Source organism: Neoarius graeffei, chromosome 4 (assembly GCF_027579695.1).
Source record: "Neoarius graeffei isolate fNeoGra1 chromosome 4, fNeoGra1.pri, whole genome shotgun sequence".
Classification (NCBI taxonomy): Eukaryota; Metazoa; Chordata; class Actinopteri; order Siluriformes; family Ariidae; genus Neoarius; species Neoarius graeffei.
Window position 1 is genome coordinate 101213526 of NC_083572.1, and position 25601 is coordinate 101239126.

At 44.4% G+C, this 25601-nt stretch overlaps 1 protein-coding gene across 1 annotated transcript; it reads left to right on the forward strand.

Annotated features, from left to right (window-relative positions):
* The first annotated feature begins 6384 nt into the window (after positions 1-6384).
* LOC132885418 (zinc finger protein 501-like) lies at positions 6385-25109 on the forward strand. The gene is made up of 2 exons (XM_060920078.1): positions 6385-6455; positions 23845-25109. Exon 2 carries the CDS (start codon positions 23851-23853, stop codon positions 25036-25038), a length of 1188 nt encoding a protein of 395 aa, XP_060776061.1. The 5' UTR covers positions 6385-6455; positions 23845-23850; the 3' UTR covers positions 25039-25109.
* Positions 25110-25601: the final 492 nt, after the last annotated feature.

Consider the following 25601-nt stretch of genomic DNA (forward strand, 5'->3'; position numbering starts at 1 on the left):
AACACACGCTTTCTTATAAAGGCAGCATCTTTAATCGTGCTAAAATGATGATAAACATCGTTTGCCACACCTGCAGGAAACCACAAAAGTGAAAAAAAAAACCACACCAAAGCTTTCGTGCTCGAATGAGAACATCGAATCACATTAACATATTATGCACTCTTGTATTTGAATTAGATAGAATTTGATTGAAATGTAACAGTTTTAAAACGTTGCAACACGGTAAATGCGCAAATTCAATACAACGGGAGATCACATCGAGGCATGTAGTCTACCAGCCAGATATGGGGAAAATATATGATTTTCATCTGTGTTTAAAACACTAGCAACACAACCCTGTCATTACAAGGTTATGAAAATGAATTGAGAATGAATTTAATTTGCAAAAAAGTTAACATATAATAACAGTAAAAATAGCAATGATAATTATGAACATATGCATTTTAAAGAGATACAACAATTAAGGAGCATATCAGGAACAGATAAAGAAGAGGATCCATCTGATTGTGAAGTGCAGCGCTGGCGGCTCAGTCTGCAGCGAGAGAGAGAGAGAGAGAGACAGACAGACAGACGGTGGGTGGGTCAGTAGGCTATATAGATCCTATTTTCAGTAGCAGTATATATTTTTAGCAAGATCAATGCCATTTGGCCAAATACATACTAATATTAATGCGACGGATGGGCCTGCATCTTGGCACAGAGCTCACCGATGTTTGGGGTAATTGAAGACAGTTTCAGCCTCAAATCTTTCTCAACATCTCCCAGTCTTTGCCGATGTTTAGTTTTAATTGCTGCCAAAGCGGAGAACCCAGCTTCGCCCAGATAAGTTGTTGCGAAGGGCATCAAAACTACTGCAGAACCATTATGGTGTAGAAGAAGAGTTAAAAATTATCTCTAGCCACTTTATCCTGTTCTACAGGGTCACAGGCAAGCTGGAGCCTATCCCAGCTGACTACGGGCGAAAGGCGGGGTACACCCTGGAAAAGTCGCCAGGTCATCACAGGGCTGACACATAGACACAGACAACCATTCACACTCACATTCACACCTACGGTCAATTTAGAGTCACCAGTTAACCTAACCTGCATGTCTTTGGACTCCGGGTGCTCCGGTTTCCCCCACAGTCCAAAGACATGCAGGTTAGGTTAACTGGTGACTCTAAATTGAGCGTAGGTGTGAATGGTTGTCTGTGTCTATGTGTCAGCCCTGTGATGACCTGGCGACTTGTCCAGGGTGTACCCCGCCTTTCGCCCGTAGTCAGCTGGGATAGGCTCCAGCTTGCCTGCGACCCTGTAGAACAGGATAAAGCGGCTAGAGATGAGATGAGATGAGTAGAGTAGAGTAAAAGAGCCGTTCAAGAAAAATGATCAGAGACCGGACTGGAAAGAAAAAAAAACAGTAACGGTGAAGGGGAGAGCTATAAAGATATGTAAGGAATGGGGTAAAGTGGAGAAAATAAGAGGAGGTGATGAAAGGGGGAAAAAGTCAGGAGATACTTTTCTTGGGACAAATTTGATCGGATACAATGGTTTAACACACAAGCCAAATACACGCCATGTGAGTGGTAAGATGGCGGCCAGAGGGCTTCACTCCTCTCTCCATCCGGGAATGGGCTGTGATCTCTCCACATTTTATGTAGAGCTGAGTGGAGAGGACACAACAGCGCGACGATTTTGTCGTCCAGGCAGGTAAGGTTTCTGACTTCAACATAAAAACAATATTTTTAGCAGAATTATAAAGGCATAGTTAGATCACGTGAAGTTAAAGAAAGTTTGTGATTTAATAGTATAGTAGACTACATCACTATGCGCCCTATGTAGTGCACTATTTAACCAATAGCGCTCCTTTTTGTATTCATCCTTGGTGAACATGTGGTGCATTGAGTTACAGTTCATTAAACTGATGGTTAGCACTATAGTGAGTTGACTTATTTTAAATTCTAATATATTTGAGTTTTGACTGATTAGTTATTGTCACTAATCCAGCAGCATAGATTATAGATTAGTGGCATAGGTGGTCATGACCACCTATGCCACTAATCTATAATCTAAATCTATGAAAATTTTCATGACCACCTATGTCCATCCATCCATCCATCCATCCATCCATTATCTGTAGCCGCTTATCCTGTTCTACAGGGTCGCAGGCAAGCTGGAGCCTATCCCAGCTGACTACGGGCGAGAGGCGGGGTACACCCTGGACAAGTCGCCAGGTCATCACAGGGCTGACACATAGAGACAAATAACCATTCACACTCACATTCACACCTACGGTCAATTTAGAGTCACCAATTAGCCTAACCTGCATGTCTTTGGACTGTGGGGGAAACCGGAGCACCCGGAGGAAACCCGCACAGACACGGGGAGAACATGCAAACTCCGCACAGAAAGGCCTTTGCCGGCCGCTGGACTTGAACCCAGGACCTTCTTGCTGTGAGGAGACAGTGCTAACTGCTACACCACCGTGCCACCGGACCACCTATGCCACTAATCTATAATCTATAATCTAAATCTATGAAAAATTTCATGAACACCTATGCCACTAATTTATAATCTAAATCTAAGAAAATTTTCATGACCTCCTATGCCCATCCATTCATCCATTATCTCTAGCCGCTTTATCCTGTTCTACAGGGTCGCAGGCAAGCTGGAGCCTATCCCAGCTGACTACGGGCGAAAGGCGGGGTACACCCTGGACAAGTCGCCAGGTCATCACAGGGCTGACACATAGACACAGACAACCATTCATATTCACACCTACGGTCAATTTAGAGTCACCAGTTAACCTAACCTGCATGTCTTTGGACTGTGGGGGAAACCGGAGCACCCGGAGGAAACCCACACGGACACGGGGAGAACATGCAAACTCCACACAGAAAGGCCCTCGCCAGCTGCTGGACTCGATCTCAGGATCTTCTTGCTGTGAGGCAACAGTGCTAACCACTACACCACTGTGCTGTCGGACCACTTATGCCACTAATCTATAATCTAAATCTATAATCTAAATTTATGAAAAATTTCATGACCACCTTTGCCATTAATCTATAATCTAAATCTATGAAAATTTTCATGACCACCTATGCCACTAATCTATAATCTATGCTGCTAGATTAGCGACAATAATTATATAACTGCTAGCGATCCACTGAACCCATCAGTCAAAACTCAGATATATTAGAATTTAAAATAAGTCAACTCACTATATTGTTAATCATCAGTTTAATGAACAGTAACTCAATGCACCACATATGGTTTGTCTTGCCACTCTAAATTACATATAGAGCGGCAGCTACAATTATTGACGGTCCATAATTATCGACACCTTTTCAGATTTACCAATAAAAAACAATTTTGCAAAGGTGAGTTTCAGTTACAACAGTTATTATTGGTTAATTAATCAACCGGAAGACACCCCCCCCCGCCTTTTGAACTTGTCGTCTGATGACACAGCTCGTTACCTGAGATGGATTTTTTTTTTTGCACGATTAACAATTTGAGAAAAACCCGGATGTTATCATCACAGGTAAGCATGGTGGAAAGATCATGGGCATGTTTTTACTTCTCAGATTCACCATTTTACTTCTCAGATTCACCATTTCATGATCTCCTTGTTGAACCCTGCTTTGTTTCTTACTCTTTCATTTGACAGTCGCCATTTTGTATCTAAACGCGTGTTTGAGAAGTCACGTGAGGTGTCGATAACAATGATCACTTTCACCGGTGTCCACCATTATCGACACCCTGTGGAATTAAGTGACATTTACAACTGTTACGGATTGATCTTTGTGTAATATTGTTGAAGTAGATGAAGTACTCAAGGCCAGATTAACTATATGGGCCTGCGGCACAGTGCCCAGGGGCACTAACCACTTACAGCCAGTGGGGGGGCACCACATGACAGAAACTTTAAAAATATTTTTCGTGAATGTTTGTACACTTAAAATGGTTATACACTTGACATTGTTAAATAGTCATATATAATTCATTATGAACACTAATTTCATAAGAACAACAACAATAATCATAATTCTGATTTCTGAGCAAGAGTGGCCTATGTGACCATTAACCCCTCTTTCCTCAACCTGTCAGTTGAGCCAGTCCACCTACGGTGAAATTTATCAATTTTTTAAAAACCGCGGTAGAAATGAAAAATGGACAGACATCAATTGAGTGGTTGTGCGAAGAGAAAATTAAAAAAAGAGAGACTCCAGGCGTGTAGCTGCAATTAAAAATGTTCCAGTGTTAGATTGTTTTTTTATAAAAACATCGACAACTGCTGTCACTACCAGCGCTGAAGCCAAAGCTAGTGAAATCAGCGATGCTAGTGAGGGAGATGGCCCTGCTAGCACTAGCCGGGGAGATGCTACAACCACAGCCAGTGTTAGCCGAGGGGTCGGCGACGACGAGGATCCCCTTGAGGAAGATGGGAGTGAGGGAGACCCCAGGGAGGAGGATATGTGCGAAGCCACTTTAAGCCAGGTAGAGATCAGTTCACACCATGGTGACGAGAAGGAAGACGAGGGATGTTATTTGAATTTATATTTCGAATTGAGACATTTGAATATGTTGCCTAGATCGATGCTATTTTAATTGATACACATTTTGAATTGACACATTTGAATAGGCTGTATTGTATATAGATGGATGCTGTTTAAATTGCTGATGCTGTTTGAATTGATACACATTTTGAATTGAGACATTTTAATATGGATAGAATAGAGTATGGATGCTTTGAAGGTTTTTATTGAGACATACAAATATATGCTGCTCATTTTTGAATAAGACATTTCAATATGCCTACATGCATATCGTTGGTTGTTTTCAGTGAATTTTATGGGCTGATGTAGCCTACTTAATAAATTTTCAATGAGGAAGAATGACCTTATTTATGTGTACTATTGTTTATGTATATGCTACTATTTTTGACAGCAAAGGGCAAGGTTTGTGAGTGTGTGCAGGAGGTTACTGAACGCGTGTGCGCAGGGTGGTGGTGGGGGGGCACTTGAGGTATAGTGCCCAGGGGCACCGCATTGGCTTAATACGGCACTGGAAGTACTTTAAAAAAATTAAAGTGCTGTGATTTATAATATTTTTTTTTCTGATTCATAACAGAATGGAATGTTTATAGAGTATTTGGAATCCTATTGCAATAAATAGAATTAGACCAGAATTAAATTCCTAGCATAGAAAAAAATGACATGCTTGAAATATTCAGATTTTTCTATTCCAGTCAGATTTTTTTTTGCAGTTTGTTATAAATATCTACCAAGTATTACAATATCAGTAGACATTTTATGTTTTTTGATGTAAATTTAAAATCTCAATTAAAAAAAAAAATCGACCTTTGACCTGGATTTTCATGTGGTTATAATATCAGTTGCTTGTTGACATTTATTGGTAAACTCCAAGACTAGAAATTAATACAAACAGCAATGAATGATTTACAAAATGTGATCTACAAAAATATTTAGAAAGTGGGTAGAAAGTGGAACAAAAAGATTTTCTGAAACAGGTTAAACATTATCAGTTCATTTGTTTGCAAACATTAGAATTACTTCCTTATTTACGTAAGCACTGACATCGATATATTGATAAAGATATTTTGTACTAAATATAAGTCTTTGTAAAACAAAATTTAAATAAAAACTACATTTTGTTAACTTAATACCACGTACCAATGTTTAAAAAAAAAATCATCTGGGTGTCAATAATTGTGGAACGGTGTCGATAACTGTGGACAAAGGTATCAATACTTGTGGAATGGTGTCATGTGATCTGATACGCTAAGTAATCAGGAATCAACTAATTTTTTTTCCAGTGGAAGTTTGAGTAACTATTCATGCACAATGTACGTATTGAAAGTCTTTTCTATTTTTGCAACGGCCAAAAGATCATTAAGTTGTCAATAATTGTAGCCGCCGCTCGAGCATGTGAAACTTTTATTTAATTATGAATTGAATGTCATCTTGGCTCCAGAAGTACCAAAGAAAAGGCAACAGAACCAGCTAACCTTGTCCAGATTCTTTCCAAGTTTGGCAAGAAAGGTGCCCAAATGAGGAGTTATGGGTAAACAAATAACTATTCTTATGAAAGAGTAATGACCGTGGATCTTGAACATGGTGAATTTCTAGTTGGTCTTCCAATGCAAAATGCTGACTTTGGTGAAGTTGTTGAGTCTTTCCATAACCGTCTCATGCCGTGATGGTCTGTGTGTGTGAGACTGTGAATTAAAAACTACTCCTTTGAAATGACGTTGGTGGTAGCACACAAACACAGGACATTTGGATAAGATTATCCTATCTAATAGGCCGAGGTTAATTTAAAAATGAACAACTGTGTAGACACATTTCTTTTTATTTTTTCCAGTATAATTTTGGAGGCAGACTGTCAGGGGACAGTGACAGTGCCGGACGATGTTTTTCACTACAGTTCTGTTGGCAGTGTTGCAAGGTTAAGGTAAATGAAAATGTACACTCAAGCACAGACTTAAGCACACAGTGAAATTCCTCCTCTGCATTTAACCCATCTGAAGCAGTGAGCACACACATGCACACGCAAGTGAGCAATGAGCACACACATACCCAGAGCAGTGGGCAGCTATGCTACAGTGCCCGGGGAGTAGTTAGGTGCCTTGCTCAAGGGCACTTCAGCCCAACCTCAGGCCATGGCTGCCCCATGTTAACCTAACCCATGCAGATACGGGGAGAACATGCAAACTCCACACAGAAAGGCCTTCGTTGGCTGCTGGGCTCAAACCCAGAACCTTCTTGCTGTGAGGCAACAGTGCCAACCACTACACCACCATGCTGCCCGGATACTTGTAGTTCACAACTGGATACCAAATCTGCTGGTGGTGGGAACTGACATCTATTTGTGTCTCCTTGTTAAGTGCCCTTTTTTTTTTTTTTGCTAGTCAGTAGTTAGTTTTTTTTTGTTTTAGACTTGTCAATCAATAGTCATGGTGAATAGATGACAGCTTCAGTACCTGCTGTATGTATTCTGTTCTCTGAACGGAGCCTGGCCCCTCTGGACAGCCTTTCCTGCTTTAATCATGCTACTTCTAATTTTCAGGTTTGATCTGGAACATATATCTATGCTTTAGTGATGTGGCATTGTATTTATTATTAATAAATATGAATAATTAAGCGTTTTTCTCTCTGCAGGTTAATTTAATGCTAATAAATTATTTAAACAACATAGGTGTAGTTAATAATTCATGTTTTATTGGTTGACGTTCCAACTGCATGTGTAGGCTATTAATTACACGAGCATGTTATTATTTTGGACTATGTTATGCCATACACTCAGTTTCGTGCACAAACTGATAATAAAAATTAGGGATGAGCGAGTACAGCATTATCTGTATCTGTTAACCATATGAATTATCTGTATCCGTAGCTGTACTCAGAGTGGGCGGGGCCTAACCCAGAAGTGGGCGGGATTTAACCCGGAAGTGGGTCTAGTTGTCTTGAAACGGGCGGGGCTTTAACCAGTATGTTATTTTAAACATGCAATTGATATGGGTTGATCAGAAATTGTTATATTTATTGCTGATTAGAAAACTATTTACAGGACAGCATCAGCATTGAGCTTCAGATCAATGGTTTTGATCACGATAGCAAACGAACTATTTACAGAACAAGTTTTGCAACAATGAATACAACGCATGCGGTTGCAATTATGAAATGAAATGTAATGAACAAGAGTTTTCATACTCAACATAACTTTCTTTTTTTAACTTTTAATTTTTTTTATGATCAGTGTGATTTTTTTTTTGGTTCTTTTTTATTTTTTTTTATTTCCACACCAGGTGTGTGTGTGTGTGTGTGTGTGTGTGTGTGTGTGTGTAGCTTAATTTGTAATATTATTTATACCACTACTACCTAGAAAGTGTCAGACACTCAGTGCGTGAAGTAAAATAAAACTGGTGAGAGCCAACTGACGGTTTAAAAAAAAAACTCCGACGACCAGCAGAGAGAGAGAGTGTGTGTGTAGCTTAATTTGTAATACTTATACCACTACTACCTTTATTTTTACATGAATTACAGCAAGAAAGTGTCAGACACTCAATGCGTGAAGTAAAAAAAATTGTTTTTAACCAACGGTTAAAAAAAGAAAAAAAATCTCCGACAGGCAGAGACGCAACGCGAGTCGCTTTCTACCAAGCACCACGTCTGAACGAACCCATGTTTACCAGAACTCTACTGGTTGTAAGTAAGTACAAACTGAAATAAAAACAAACTTGAAGCTGAAGAAACCCGACACACTAACGGAAAATACACGCGAACCTGAGTGACTGAGGGAGAGACAGAGAGCTGTTCTCTGTGTGAGTGAACAGAGCGGTGTGTGTAGGGGAGGGGTGCTGTGACGCTGTGTGAGGATTTTCATTCAGGCCGAGCACAGATATTGACTTGTATAATACTCGTACTTGGCAAAAGTGCTTTATCCGTACCGGATACTCGTTTCAGCCAAGTATCTGGCTCAACTCTAATAAAAATGTTCCTTATCAGCAGTGAAAATGGGGCCTAGAATGCACCAGATTGAACCAGAGAGCATCTAAAATTTTTTACTTTTCTGGGAGAGGCCAGAAATTGCTGTATTATAATATTAATGGCAGACCTAACAGTTAAGTGTATTTTAAATTAAAAATTAATTGTTGCAATCCAATTGCAATGAGCCCCGACGAGCTCTAACATTTAGTGAATAATAATAGGAATACTAATGGCGTTAAAGCAAGACGGCCTTTCGATTTCATACAATCGGTGAAATTTAGTTCCCTCTGAAATGTGGTCATTGTGATATATGTGTTAGGACTGGGACTGTTTTGGCCTCTAGAGGCCGCTGTTATTTCCATCTTGTCATGTTTGTTTTGGCCTCTAGAGGCCGCCACTGTGTTTTTTGTGTTTGTCTTCATTGCCTGTTTCCTGCCCCGCCCTGTTCCTTAATTAGTGTGTGTATAAATACCCCTCTGTTTGTTCCCTTGTCACGGAGTCTTTTTCCTTTGCTATGCTGTTAGTGCTAGTTCCCTCTGTCCCATGTAACTTGCCTGTGTCTTTGTATTCTTGGTTTTTTGCTTCTTTCTTTTGGACTTTGTGGATTTTGTTTTGACCTTTTTATCTTCTGAGCGTTTGAGTTTTTGGCTCTTCTTTTCTTATTTGTATTTTGGACTTTGAACCTTGGGATATTTTATTTTTGTTTATCTTCTGAGCTTTGGATTATTCTTTTTGTTTTTTCCCTTGGATTGTACATATTGTAAATAAACTGTTTTTGATACTCTACTTTCGCCTCACGCCTCTGCACTTTAGTCATCCCCCTGGTGGCCTAGTGGGGGTTTGCTGGATTATCACACCAGCGACCCAGGTTCGAATCCCAGCAAAACCCTAACAGAAAGACTCCGTCATGACCGACTCTGCTTCAACTGTCTACCCGGCCAACCTTCAGGGAATTATGGCAGCTTTGACACGCTTCGGAGCGACCATGGACGAACGCTCACAAGCCAACATGAGGCCCTTGCTCGCCACGAGGTACTGCTTCAGGAAATTGGGAAAACCCTGCACAGCTGACACCTCTGCCTGCATCTCCTGATCCAGCTCCTGCTCCAGTGCCTCCCGCCACACTGTCTCCTTCACCTCGCGAACCCAGCCTTCCTGCACCACAGAGGTATGACGGCAAGCACGGTGAGTGCCGGGAGTTCCTTACCCAGTGCTTACCAAAGTGCAAGATCGCCTTTGTTAGCTGGTAAGGCTGGTAAGGCACGAGCTTGGGCAACAGCTATCTGAGCTATCAGCTATCAGAGACGGGGACCCGAGTGCTCTGATTTTGAACTGTTTACTGAAGAGATGCCTCGGGTCTTCGACCAGGCGGACATCAGTACCTACGCAGCCAGAAAGCTCATGTCCATCCGGCAAGGAGGAAGCGTCGCAGACTACGCCATATCATTCCGGACGCTCGCAGCAGTCAGCGGATGGAATGAGGCTGCCCTGGTTTCAGCCTTTCACCATGGTTTGTCTGACCCCATCAAAGACGGCCTGGCCTCTATTGGATGCCCAAGTGACCTCGAAACTCTGATCTCACATGCTATTCGTCTGGACAACAGGATTAGAGAACGCCGCCAAGTCCTGAGTCTCCCCAGCCTCACTGCCTCTACATGGAGCCTGTCTACCTCCTCCAGTGACTGTCCAGAGCCCATGCAAGTTGACCGTACTCGTCTCTCCGTAGCCGAGAGGGAGCGCAGAAGGAGGGACAAGTGCTGCATCTACTGTGGCAAGCCTGGTCACTTCCGAGCATCATGTCCCGAGCTCTTGGGAAAAGGACCGCCCCATCCAGCCGAGGGAGGGTTGTGACGGGGCCTACCCTCTCTCCCGGACTCCCTGGCCAAGGAATCTACATCCCGGTCTCCATCTCCTGGGGTGAGTCCGTCCACTCTTGTCAAGCCTTGTTAGACTCAGGGGTGGCTGGAAACTTTATGGATATCCACTTCGCCCAAAGCATCAATGTCCCGACTGCGCCTCTTGAAGTCCCACTGTCTGTGTCTGCCCTTGATGGCCAAGCGTTAGGTGATGGAAGAGTCACCCAAGTTACTTCTCCAGTCTTCCTCCAGTCTTAAGGTCACAAGGAAGAAATATCCCTGCACCTTATTCATTCACCAGAGTTCCCAGTCATTCTAGGCCTTCCTTGGCTTACTCGCCACAACCCTCGCATAGACTGGGTAACAAGCCAGGTTGTGGAATGGGGCCCTGCATGCCATGCCTCTTGTCTGCTCTCTAGCTCTCCTGTGTCTCCTGCCGAGCCTCCTGATCCCACCGAGTTATCTCAAGTTCCCACAGAGTACTGGGATCTCAAAGAGGTCTTTAGCAAGAGCAGGGCCGCCGTTCTTCCTCCGCACTGCGCCTGCGACTGTGCCATCGACTTGCTCCCTGGGACTACCCCTCCTTGTGGCAGACTGTTTTCCCTCTCTCAGCCAGAACACAAGGCCATAGAGGAATACCTCAAAGACGCCCTGGTCTCTGGGTTTATTTGACCCTCCACCTCACCTGCTGGTGCCGGCTTCTTCTTTGTCGGCAAGAAGGATGGGGGGCTCTGACCATGTATTGACTACAGGGGCCTGAACAAGATCACTGTGCGCAACCGATATCCCCTTCCGCTGATGTCCACAGCATTCGACCTGCTCCAAGGCGCCACCGTCTTCACCAAGTTGGACCTACGGAACGCATACCACCTCATCCGTATCAGACAGGGAGACGAGTGGAAGACTGCCTTCAACACCCCGTCTGGGCACTACGAATACCAGGTGATGCCCTTCGGACTCACCAATGCACCAGCTGTTTTTCAGGCCCTAATCAACGACGTCTTGAGGGACATGATTAACCTGTACGTTTTTGTCTACCTCGACGACATCCTTATCTTTTCCAAGACCGTGCAGGAGCACCGCCACCATGTCCGCCAGGTTCTCCAGAGGCTGCTACAGAACAATCTGTTCGCCAAGGCCCAGAAATGTGAATTTCATGTTCCCGAGGTCTCCTTTCTGGGTTTTATTGTACGGACAGGCCAACTCCAAATGGACCCAGCCAAGACCCTGGCCATCCGGGACTGGCCCACTCCCAAGTCCGTCAAAGAGGTTCAGTGGTTCTTAGGATTTGCTAACTTCTACTGCAAGTTTATCAGGAACTTTAGTTCTGTAGCAGCACCCATGTCGGACCTCACCAAAGGGAAAGGTGGATCTTATGTCTGGTCTCCTCAGGCGGAAAAGGTGTTCAAAGACCTCAAGCACCGCTTCTGCACGGCACCCATTCTGGTCCTCCCGGACACCTCCCAACCATTCATCGTGGAGGTGGACGCCTCGGACAGTGGTGTCGGCGCGGTGCTCTCTCAATGTTCGGAAGGAAAGCTGCACCCCTGCGCTTACTTCTCCCACCACCTGAGTCCTGCGGAGTCCCGGTACGATGTGGGGGATCGAGAACTGCTAGCGGTCAAACTGGCCCTTGAGGAGTGGAGGCACTGGCTGGAGGGAGCGCAACATCCATTCCTGGTTTGGACAGACCACAAGAACCTGGAGTACCTCCAGCAAGCCAAGAGACTGAACCCACGACAGGCTAGGTGGGCCCTGTTTTTCAGTCGGTTTGACTTCACCCTCTCGTACCGCCCCGGCTCCAAGAACACCAAACCTGACGCACTGTCCAGGCTGTTCTCTGCCACTAACAGGGAGAGTGAAGTCGGGCCTATTATCCCTGTGTCCCGGATTGTGGCCGCTGCCCGCTGGGGTATTGAGGAGGCCGTCCGACGAGCCCAACGCCAGGACCCCGGTCCTGGGACGGGGCCACCGGGCCTCTTGTACGTCCCACATCAAGCCCGGGCCAAGGTTCTCCAGTGGGGTCACTCTTCCCCTCTCACCGCCCACCCGGGAGCTCAGAGGACCCTAGACTTCCTGAAAAGACACTTCTGGTGGCCTAATATGGAGAAGGAAGTAAGGTCATTTGTCCTGTCCTGTGAGGTCTGCACCAGAACCAAGAACCCGCGACAGCGTCCCCAGGGTCTCCTGCATCCTCTGACCATTTCCCGGCGTCCCTGGTCCCACGTGGCAGTCGACTTCATCACGGGTCTCCCTGAGTCACAAGGTAACACTGTCATATTGGTCATAGTTGACAGATTCTCCAAGGCCTGCCGCTTTTTACCACTGTGCAAGCTCCCTTCTGCTCTTGAAACTGCTAAACTATTATTCACTCATGTCTTCCGAGCCTTTGGTCTCCCACAGGACATCGTCTCAGACCGAGGGCCCCAGTTCTCCTCCCGAGTGTGGCACGGGTTCTGCAAGGTCATCGGAGCCACTGCCAGCCTCTCCTCTGGGTTTCATCCACAGTCCAATGGCCAGACGGAGAGGCTCAACCAGGACCTGGAAACCACCCTGCGAGGCCTGGCTATGGATAACCCGACATCGTGGAGCACCTGGCTGCCATGGGCAGAGTACGCCCACAACACCCTGCAGTCATCAGCCACCAAGCTGTCGCCATTCCAGTGCCAATTCGGGTTCCAGCCACCTCTGTTCCCGGACCAGGAGGAGGATGCGGGGGTGCCCTCGGTCAACCAATATGTGAGACGGTGTCGCAAGACCTGGAGCAAGGTCAGGAAGACCCTCATCCAGACCTCCAGAACCAACCAGACTCAGGCCAACCGCCATAGAAGACCTGCCCATGCTTTCTGCCCTGGGCAGCGGGTTTGGCTGTCCACTAAGGACCTTCCGCTGCGGGTGGAGAACCGCAAGCTTGCTCCTCGCTACATTGGCCCCTTCAAGGTGGTGCGCAGGGTGAACCCTGTCGCCTACCGACTCCAGTTGCCCCGGACTCTGAGGATCAACCCCACATTCCATGTTTCCCTGTTGCGGCCCGTACTGACATCCACGTATGCCCCTGCCCCTAGGAACCCCCCACCCCCCTGCATCTTCCAGGGTCAGACTGTGTTCACCGTGCATCGTCTGCTTGACTCCCGCCGGGTCCGCGGCGGGCTTCAATATCTAGTTGATTGGGAGGGCTATGGCCCTGAGGAACGCTGTTGGGTCCCCGCCCGGGACATTCTAGATAAAGGACTATGCCGGGACTTCCATTCGGCCCATCCGGTTCGCCCTGGGAACGTCAGGAGACGCTCCTGGGGGGGGGGGGGGGGGGTCCTGTTAGGACTGGGACTGTTTTGGCCTCTAGAGGCCGCTGTTATTTCCATCTTGTCATGTTTGTTTTGGCCTCTAGAGGCCGCCACTGTGTTTTTTGTGTTTGTCTTCATTGCCTGTTTCCTGCCCCGCCCTGTTCCTTAATTAGTGTGTGTATAAATACCCCTCTGTTTGTTCCCTTGTCACGGAGTCTTTTTCCTTTGCTATGCTGTTAGTGCTAGTTCCCTCTGTCCCATGTATCTTGCCTGTGTCTTTGTATTCTTGTTTTTTTGCTCCTTTCTTTTGGACTTTGTGGATTTTGTTTTGACCTTTTTATCTTCTGAGCGTTTGAGTTTTTGGCTCTTCTTTTCTTATTTGGATTTTGGACTTTGAACCTTGGGATATTTTGGGTACCATGGAGGTCCTAGTGGGGCTGCAGGGAAGATTGAGCTGAGGCCCGTTGTCAAACCTGTTGAACAGGTTAAACTCATTGTCTCTACAGTTAGGTCCATAAATATTTGGACAGAGACAACATTTTTCTAATTTTGGTTCTGTACATTACCACAATGAATTTTGAACAAAACAATTCAGATGCAGTTGAAGTTCAGACTTTCAGCTTTAATTCAGTGGGTTGAACAAAATGATTGCATAAAAATGTGAGGAACTAAAGCATTTTTTAAACACAATCCCTTCATTTCAAGGGCTCAAAAGTAATTGGACAAATTAAATAACTGTAAATAAAATGTTCATTTCTAATACTTGGTTGAAAACCCTTTGTTGGCAATGACTGCCTGAAGTCTTGAACTCATGAACATCACCAGACGCTGTGTTTCCTCCTTTTTAATGCTCTGCCAGGCCTTTACTGCAGTGGTTTTCAGTTGCTGTTTGTTTGTGGGCCTTTCTGTCTGAAGTTTAGTCTTTAACAAGTGAAATGCATGCTCAATTGGGTTGAGATCAGGTGACTGACTTGGCCATTCAAGAATATTCCACTTCTATGCTTTAATAAACTCCTGGGTTGCTTTGGCTTCATGTTTTGGGTCATTGTCCATCTGTATTATAAAATGCCGACCAATCAGTTTGGCTGCATTTGCCTGGATTTGAGCACACAGTATGTCTCTGAATACCTCAGAATTCATCCGGCTGCTTCTGTCCTGTGTCACATCATCAATAAACACTAGTGACCCAGTGCCACTGGCAGCCATGCATGCCCAAGCCATCACACTGTCTCCGCCGTGTTTTACAGATGATGTGGTATGCTTTGGATCATGAGCTGTACCACGCCTTCGCCATACTTTTTTCTTTCCATCATTCTGGTAGAGGTTGATCTTGGTTTCATCTGTCCAAAGAATGTTCTTCCAGAACTGTGCTGGCTTTTTTAGATGTTTTTTAGCAAAGTCCAATCTAGCCTTTTTATTCTTGAGGCTTATGAGTGGTTTGCACCATGCAGTGAACCCTCTGTATTTACTTTCATGCAGTCTTCTCTTTATGGTAGATTTGGATATTGATACGCCTACCTCCTGGAGAGTGTTGTTCACTTGGTTGGCTGTTGTGAAGGGGTTTTTCTTCACCATGGAAATTATTCTGCAATCATCCCCCACTGTTGTCTTCTGTGGGCGTCCAGGTCTTTTTGCATTGATGAGTTCACCAGTGCTTTCTTTCTTTCTCAGGATGTACCAAACTGTAGATTTTGCCACTCTTAATATTGTAGCAATTTCTCGGATGTTTTTTTTCTGTTTTCGCAGCTTAAGGATGGCTTGTTTCACCTGCATGGAGAGCTCCTTTGACCGCATGTTTTCTTCACAGCAAAATCTTCCAAATGCAAGCACCACACTTCAAATCAACTCCAGGCCTTTTATCTGCTTAATTGAGAATGACATAACGAAGGAATTGCCCGCACCTACCCATGAAATAGCCTTTGAGTCAACTGTCCAATTACTTTTGGTCCCTTTAAAAACAGGGTGGCACATGTTAAGAAGCTGAAACTCCTAAACCTTTCATCCAATTTTAATGTGGATACCCTCAAATGAAAGCTGAAAGTCTGGACTTTATGTCTATGTCCATTATATAACTATAACTTGAATATGTTTCAGTAAACAGGTAAAAAAAACAAAATTTGTGTCAGTGTCCAAATATATATGGACCTAACTGTATATCCCTATGGGGACCATATCCCCATCAGTCTCCTGGCTGCTGGATTTAAGGCCAGTGATTGTCTTCACAGCCCTCCACACTTCTATCATGTTCTGCTGAAAGCTTTTCTCCAGCTTCCTCCTGTGACTTGTCCCACCCTGCCTTTATCTTCACTGACAGCAGTTTCTGTACCTTTTTCACTGCCCCCCTGTCACCTGACCCAAATGGCACCTCCTTCTTGTTCAGAAGGGCTTTGATGTCTTTAGTGACCTTTGGCATCTTGTTGGGGAAGCAGTGTACAGGTTTTAAAGGTGCTGTGTTTGACACAAAAGTTGATGTCTTCCATGACACAGTCTGTGAGATAATCACTGTCCTCACCGTGCATCTCACTGATGCCCCTTTTCCACCAACAGGGAACAGATTCCTTTCTGGTTTGTGCACCAAATGTTGAACCGTCCAGAGCATTTTGACCAAAAATAAATTAGTTCAGAACCTGAAAAGTTGGTTCCCAGCTGGAACCAAAATCTAGCTGGTTTTTCCAGCATCAACCATGATGACACCAAAGGACATGTCATTAGTTTGGAGAGGAAACAGAGCACAGCAACGGAGAACATAATGGAAAAGGATACATCTTCAGGAAAAAAAACTGGAATGAAAATAAATATTTGCAATAACAGACCAAATGCTTGCAGGTAATCAGTGTGCTCTGCCATCTTGCCACTACTGTTTTCTTCCATTGTGTGTTGTGCAATGCCATCCATTCATAATACATCCTTGATTACAATGGTTCTGCTCAAAACTGGTGAAAATGTGGGCCGGTTTGCTAGCTGGCACCAAGGTTCGATGAATCCTGAATGGAATTGGTTCTGAAACTTGTTCCCGGTTGGTCAAAAGGGGTAAAGGAGCATCCCAGTCTTTTGTGTCTAAACAGTCCTACAGAGCTGCACTGGCCTCCTTTGACAACCTTATCATGGACCTGACTGTGCCTGGCTGCCTCTTCACAGGTGGCTTGTGCAGGGGAAAAGACGTGCACCAGGTTATGGTCAGATCTGCCAAGAGGTGTGATAGCTGTATAACTGTATGCTTCTATAATATTAACATACAGTAAATTCAGTGACATTCTCTCTGGTGGGATAGTTCACACACTGGGTGAAAGTGAGGAGTGTGTTGTTTGAACCATTCCCATTTAGTCAAACCTGACATTTCCCAACAACTTCTTCAGTCTGATGTTTGATTTCCTCACAAAAAAAATCTATATTTTTCAAAAGTTTATTCTTACATTTCCAGGTAGGGTGAAGGATAAACATTTAGGCTACCTACACAACGAAAAGGACAACAAGATTACATAATCTTGGACCTGACTGATTTTTGGTATTGGCAACGATAAATGCCTGCGATTTCCAATAACCGATATTATCAGCTAATACCCACCACACCCCTCAAAATATTACATTCAAATAGAAATGTCTGAAAATATTGTGACTAGAATGAACATACTTAGGCAGGCCTAAGTGTGCATTCAAAACGTTTTGAACTACTGACACAATATCGTAAGAGCGATAAAACATGACATAAGTCTGATGCCAAAGGATGCCATCTAGCTTACTAACTTTGTAAACTTCTTTGTAAATATATGCAAGCGGTGTATTTTTCTTGTAAATACAAAAGGCCTATCTAATATAACCTGTATCACCTTTATAAATAAAACAGCATTTACCTTCACTTGATGTTCACAAACCTGCTGTCGGATGTGGCACATTTCTGCTCACTGCTGATCAAAGCTGCTTGTATACTGAATCCTTCAGGGTAATTGGCCAGCTGCATAACTTGGGAATCAAGGCATCTTATCAGCCCTTAATTGGCCTCATTCCAGCTGATACTGATAAGGTTATAAAGCACCATGATCAGCCAATCTTATTAGCCTTTTTATTTATTCATCGGGCCCTAATACACAATGATTAGTTAGAAGTGATGCTGAGATTTCACACTTGGAAATATCTATGACTGATTAGTTTGAAATTAGCCCAGAGTCTGTTCTTGAGCACTGGCCATTTGTATTAACCCCGTTTCCAGAAAAGTTGGGATTTTTTCCAAAATGCAATAAAAACAAAAAGCTGTGATTTTTTTTTTTAATTCGTGTGAACCTTTAGTTAACTGACAAAAGTATAAAGAAAAGATTTTCAGTAGTTTCACTGACCAACCTACTTGTATTTTGTACAAGTATTTTGTATGGGTGGAACAAATTTTCTTTTAAATGATTCTTGGAAATTTAGCTTGAAGAAGAATTCCTGGGAAAGCAAACCTCACTGACTATTATGGCCCTTTTCCACTACCCTTTTTCAGCTCACTTCAGCTCGCTTCAGCTCACTTCAGCCCGACACGGCTCGCGTTTCGACTACCAAAAACCGGCACGACTCAGCTCGTTTCAGCCCTGCTTAGCCCCTAAAACTCGCACCGTTTTGGAGTGGGGCTGAAGCGAGCCAAGCCGTGCCGACTGAGGTTGGGGGCGTGAGCAGACACTCCCCTGCGCACTGATTGGTGAGGAGGCGTGTCCTCACATGCCCACACACGCCCCGCGAGCGCGCTGGGATCTGTAAACACCGCAAACCCGGAAGAAGAATAATTACGAATTACGAGAATTTCTGAAGCCTTATGCGCCTCGCCTCATCTATACGCTCTTGCCAGTATCTGTTGGCGTTGTCGGTGACAACAAGCCACAGCACCAAGACCAGCAACACTAACGACTCCATGTCATCCATGTTTATTGTTTACTATCCGGGTCGTGAGACTACCGCTTAAAAGATCACTGAATCAGTGACATACAGAGCATCGTGGACGAGTTCGCGGAGCGCAAGGCTCGTCGTATGCCCTTCAAATAATGCGCGCAGTAGGCTATTGATGTTTTATTATGAGCCATGTACAGTATGTCGCCTAATGTTTTTTTGTTTCTGAGTTACATGTTCGTTTGAAGGACTTAATGTACAAAATAACGTTGAAATTGGTAAACACAGTGCATTCAGTGAGGTTTGCACCGCCCTCCTTTTATTTCTGACTCTTCCTGTCACCGTTGCAACTTCTGAGCGCTCATTCGTATGCCCTTCAAATAATGTGCGCAGTATAGGCTATTGATGTTTTATTATGAGCCATGTACAGTATCCTAATGTTTTTTGTTTCTGAGTTACATGTTCGTTTGAAGGACTTGATGTACTAAATAACATAGTTGCACCCGGTAGTGTTGAAATTGGTAAACACCGCAGTTGCGGACATTTTGTAGCCTAAAATGATGTTATGATAAGCTTTAATAAAGGGCCCGGTCATTTGCCCCGCCCCCGGCCCGGCTCTGACTTGTTCCGCCACTGTCACTGATGTCACTGTTTGCGCTGCTTAACGACATCACGTCACGTCCACCCACTTTCGCTAACTCCACCCAATGTGTCCACCCACTTCCAGCCAGCACGGTTCAGCGCGGTTGTAGTCGAAATGCAACTCCAACAGCCCCGCTCAGCTCGACTCAGCTCGACTCGGCACGGCACGGCTCAGCCGCGTTTGTAGTGGAAAAGCGGCATTACATTAGCTATTATCTTGGTTGGCTGATCACTCTGTCAGTCATGTGTGCTGTGGCGCATGCACCTGAAGGCGTGCCTCGGGCTACGCATGCGCCGAGTGAGCTCCAGCATGCGCGCTGTGAACAAGGCACACCTGAACTCAATTAGAGAACTATGTGTATGGCTATTTAATGACTGCGCTGATGCAAAGGCGATGCAAGGTATTACGCTACGTTAAGTGCGCATTACCGAGCCTTTCTTCCTGTGTTCATGGTTTCCTGGTTTCTCGATCATTGTTCCTATTTCTCATTCTCGTTCTCGTTTTGCCTCCGACATACTGTTTGTGCCTCGACTGACCCTTTGCCTGTATTCTCATTTATGACCTTGCCTGCCGATTTGGATTGTTTCCCTTTTGTGTTTTTGTATATATATGCACTTGTAGGTACAGTCGCCACCTACTGTCTAAGAACTACGACAGCCCGTCTCTTTAAGAAACTACATTTCCCATCAGCCAACTTCGGCATTGACCCACGTCACGCCTGGGCGGGATTTCCTACGTCACTTCCTCCCTGAAGGCATAAGTAACGGAACAACGCTTCCGTCTCTCTCTCGTCTTGGATGTCAAGCCATCTGGACACAAAGAGATACCCCGCACCAGCAAACCAGATAAAGACGTCTTTTCTTTTCTTCAAGAATCAGAGTTTCGCACTTTTCTTTCACCTTTGGCCACGGTAGATCTTAGAATCGCGCGATTTTAAACTCAGCTTGAGCTACAGCCGGTTTGTTTGTCTATTATCAAGTACGTACCAAACTGCCGCCAAGCAGTTAATTTAAAAGTTAGAAGCGACCGGATCCTTCTAATATTAAAAAGCTGTGCACATTGTCTGATCAGAGACTTTCTTTTCATCACGAGCGACCACGTGTCGGACCAAAAAATTCTCTGCACTTCACATGCTTCACAACGGTGAAACTCCAAAAGTCTCGGAACATCTTCTCATAATCTCGCGTAGAGGCGAGATACTGAAGTAAGACTGGCAATTTTGGGCAAAACCTAGTCTTAGGAATTAGCTTTTATTAAGGAGTGTGAATTAAACTCAGGAACAGTTTAATTGTGTACACTGTAGACACTCGGTGTTGAATTGATTGTTCTATTTTGTTTTGATCTCGCAATTGTTTAATAGATAGGTTGCATGCTTTTCTCTATTCTTTCCTAACACTTTTAATTTCATTCTTACACACATTTTGACCTCATCAAGATTTCAGGGGATTTAGTAACGCTATAAGCTAGGGGGCTAGCTACACAGAGCTAATCTTTTGTCTCCAACACGTGGTCATCCTCCCATACACCTTAGATAACATTCCTTTGTTCTTAACTCCCCCAAGTAGGATTCTTGGGGCCTTAGCTAGCCACACGGCTAATTCTTTTGTCTCGTTAGCAAGCTAGGCTAACCTTTTGATTACCACAAGGCCTACACCACGTAGACACACACACACACACACACACACACACCTTAGCTAGCAATCCATGCTAACTCTTTTGTTCAGGCCACACACAGGCTAACTCTTTGTTCAGGCCACGTGGACACACACAGGCACACCTTAGCTAGCCATCCAGGCTAACTCTTTGTTCAGGGCATGTGGACACACACACACACACACACACACACACACACACACATACACACACACACACACACACTGTATATAGATTCCAACTGATATTATCCATTTTTATCTTTGTTATAATAAATTCATTTATTATTGAAACTGTGTTTGTGTTCCAATATCTTTGAAGTACCCAATCTCAAAGAATTCCAAGGTGCGTATGAGTTATGTAATACGGTAAGTGATCATAATAATTTGGAATATACCATAATTTAGCTGTTTGGTAATTTATTATTAAGCACCAAAATTAATGAGATTATTAATGAGACTGATTCAATGATTTAATGAGATTGATCACTTAATTACCAATTGCACCTACACATTTTATTATTAAACTAAACACTTCTGCACGTACATCCGCCTCCCTCGCGTACCTAACAGAATACTTCACCATACAATGAATATAGCAGACCTGTTTCAATACATGATTCCGCGCCGCTTCCGAGTTTCCCTGTCCCTGCTGCTAGCCTCATATATCCGCCGGCGTACCAATGCTTACCCTCCTACACCCTACGATGAAGAATATCACCCGTGTGGATTCCACATCCAGTGTGGCGTCCTCTATGATGTCTTCCAGAGCCCAAGCCACCTGAACCCATCTGGGTAAGCTTCATCCTAACATTCATTACTGGACGAGCACGCAGATGGATGGACTACCTGATTCATGTTGAGCACTCGTGTCTTTGGAGCTCTCAGACTTTCTTTACCATGCTCAAGTTTATCTTTGAATCATTAGTAAAGGAGGAACCCCATGAAAGTTTTTGGGGAGGGGTAATCATGCCAGTGGTTGACTCAGCGGAGGAGTCCGTTGCTCCAGAGCGCCCCCTAGTGGCTGATATAGAGACAGCAGGGGAGGCTGTTGTTCCTGAGCCCCTCTTGGAGGCCGTCTCTTTTGAGCTGGTTTCTCAGCCAGAACCAGCACCTCAATTAATGCCTGAACCCATGTCTGTATCAGAATTCGTGCCTGCTCCCGTGCCAGAGGTGGAGCCAGAGTCAGCACCAGTGTCTGCTCCTATGCCAGAGGTGGAGCCAGAGTCAGTGCCAATGTCTACTCCTGTGCCAGAGGTGGAGCCAGAGTCAGCACCAGTGTCTGCTCCCATGCCAGAGGCGGAGCCAGAGCCTGCGCCAGGGCCCGCTCCAGTGCCAGAGCCTGCGCCAGGGCCCGCTCCAGTGCCAGAGCCTGCGTCAAGGCCTGCGTCAGAGTCTACTCCAGAGCCTGCGTCAGAGTCTACTCTAGAGCCAGCATCAGAACCTGCATCAGAGTCAGTGCCAGAGTCGACACCTGCGCCAGCTTCAGTGCCGGTGCCAGGGTTAAGGCAGAACCTGAGCCTGTTCCTGAACCGGTGTCAGATGACGTTGAAATGACCTCTGCCTCAGCTGGCCACGAAGACATCTGCGTCGTCTCGTCGCCAGGTCCTAACCCGGACCAAAGCAGTGCGCTGACAGAGCTCGAACCTGTACCTGAGCCAAGTCCAGATTTCAAAAGAGAGCCAAGTCCACAGTTCAAGCCAAGTCCAGAACTTGAGTCATCTACAGAGCTCGAGCCCGAGTCCAGTCCAGAGCCATCTACAGAGCTTGAGTCGAGTCCAGAGCCATCTACAGAGCTTGAGTCCAAGTCCAGTCTTGAGCCTGAGTCATCTCCAGAGCTCGAGCCCACGTCCAGTCCAGAGTCCAAGTCAAGTCCCGAGGGCAAGCCTACTCCTAGCCAAGAACCCAAGTCGTTCCAGAGCCTGAGCCCCCATCGGGGTCTATTATGATGGATTTTTGTTCCCAGAGGGAGCTCTTTGGGAGAGGGTTCTGTCAGTCCTGCGCGCTGTGGCGCGTGCATCTGAAGGCGTGCCTTGGGCTGTGCATGCGCCGTGAGCTCCAGCACGCACGCCATGAACAAGGCGCACCTGAACTCAATTAGAGAACTATGTGTATGGCTACTTAAGGACTGCGCTGATGCAAAGGTGATGCAAAGTATTACGCTACATTAAGTGTGCATTACCAAGCCTTTCTTCCCGTGTTCGTGGTTTCCTGGTTTCTTGATCCTTGTTCCTGGTATGTATATAAATAAACTGACTTGACTCACAATTTTTATCCCCCGCTGGCCAAAAGGCCCAAAGGGGAATTATGTCATGGCAATGTCTGTCTGTCTGTCCGTCCTGGGAAGGGTACTTACCTTCTGAAATAAACTCCTCTCACAATTTTTGGAGCAATTTCATGGAACTTGACAGGATTTTTTGTTATATGTCGATAATAGGCATATTGCAATTTCATTCAATTCAGTCATATTTTACCAGAGTTATGGCATAATTGTCAGCGGAGGATATTGTGCTCTTAGAGCATTCTTGTTAAAGTTATTCTAGTTCAACACATGCTTCAGTGTTCCATAAAAGTATAATGTTTTGACCAATCTATTTGTAATATCAGCTTCATTGACTACTGAAAATCAACATAATTGGCTTTGAATCATAATACGGTCATCGTAAACCAAATTATTGCTTGTATGATTACATCAAGGTATGTGTGTGTGGTTACATATGTACATATAAAATCACCACATCTTCTTTCTGAAGTGCTCAGAAATCTGATTCTTAGTTTATTAGAAATGAATCCTGACAGGGTGATGCAGGAGCCATAGTGTGCAAGTGTTCAGCTTGTGCCCTACGATGCATCCGCAACAGCGGGAAATTTAGCATATTTTGGAGACTCGTTATGTGAAACCATGTCCACAGAACTATACGTAGGCCTTAACCAAATTTGCACACAGAATATGACAAGAATTTAATTTGACATGGTCAAGGTTCTTGACTTTCAAAAATTTTGTTGCTTTTCACATGTGAAAAGCATGCCAAACTAATTGTTTATCCTTTTTCTGTTCTAGGAATAAATGCCTATTTGCAAGTCTTCATCTGTTTGTAATTCTGCAAACATGCCAGGAGAATCCACTATGATGAACTCGGAAGAGATTAATGATGAGAGTTTTGTATCTGCAAGAATCTCCAGTGGTCAGCCAACTTCATCTGGTATTCACCACACGAACAAACAAAGGCAAAAGAAAATTTACCACTGCTCTGAGTGTGGGAAAAGCTTTAGTAATGGAGGAAATCTCAAAACGCACCAGCGCACCCACACAGGAGAGAAGCCATATCACTGCTCCCAGTGTGGTAAGAGTTTTACTCAGAGAGGACATTTCATGCAACACCAGAGGATTCACACGGGAGAGAAACCATATCACTGCTCACAGTGTGGGAAAAACTTTAGTCTCCTCGGAACTCTCAAAACACACCAGCGCATTCACACAGGACCGTATCATTGCTCACAGTGTGGGATGAGTTTTACCCGTGAGGACGCCTTCCAACAACACCAACGCATTCACATGGGAGAGAAGCCATATTACTGCTCCCAGTGTGGAAAAAGCTTTAGTGATGGTGGCTCTCTCAAAAGACATCAGTACATTCACACAAGAGAGAAACCGTATCAGTGCTCAGAGTGTGGAAAAAGCTTTAGTGATGGAGGATCTCTCAGAACACACCAGCGCATTCACACAGGAGAGAAGCCATATCGCTGCTCACAGTGTGGAAGAAGCTTTAGGGTGAGAGGATCTCTCAAAAAACACGAGCGCCTCCACACAGGAGAGAAACCATATCACTGCTCACAGTGTGGAAAAAGCTTTATTGATGGAGAAACACTTAAAAACCACCAGCGCATTCACACGGGAGAGAAGCCATATCACTGCTCACACTGTGCAAAGAGGTTTTCTGATAGAGCAAATTTCAAGAAACACCAGCGCATTCACACAGGAGAGAAGCCGTATTACTGCTCACAGTGTGGAAAAAGCTTTGCTGATGGAGGAACACTCAAAATCCACCAGCGCATCCACACAGGAGAGAAGCCGTATCATTGCACAGAGTGTGGAAAAAGCTTTAGGCAGGTCGGAAGTTTCAAAATACACCAGCGCATTCACACAGGAGTGAAGCCGTATTACTGCTCACATTGTGGTTTGTGCTTCAGTTGTTCAAGTGCACTTAAGAAACACAAGTGCATAACAGTGGAGCTGTTGGTATGTAGCACATGAGTTTGTTAAGTCAGAAATATAATTATTATTATTCAGGGTGTAATGATACACAGTTCGTTTTGATTCATGTTACTGGCTTCATGATTCAATTCAAATTGGTTATTTTGAACAACAGTGAATTAAGAAAAATTGACTGAAAAAACTACTTTATTATTTCTGAATAATAAACCATGCAAAACAATTTTTCTGGATAAAACTAAAACAAAAATTGCTATGAAAAATGTTTAATATTGTAAACAAAATGTGCTAAACTTTCACCATATCTTCAAAATGAATAAATACATTTATAAATTCTCTCGAAATCTGACTGAATAAACAACATCTCTGACTGGGGAAAAATTATGTTCTGAAACATAATAAGCAACATAATAGCATAAATAGCAGTACCCGAGACAAAATTCTAATCAGAAATAGAGCTCCAAAGTTGGCTAAAATGCCTGTATGTTGCAAACGTGATTTCTGAACTATGCCTTTCATATCACTCCTGATCTTGACTTGATATTTTGAAAAAGACTGAATGTTTGATCGGGTAAGAACCGGTAATTCATCACAAAGGACTCTGA

Coding starts and splice junctions, on each gene's coding strand:
- LOC132885418 (XM_060920078.1), top strand. CDS start 23,851: ATGCCTATTTGCAAGTCTTCATCTGTTTGTAATTCTGCAAACATGCCA.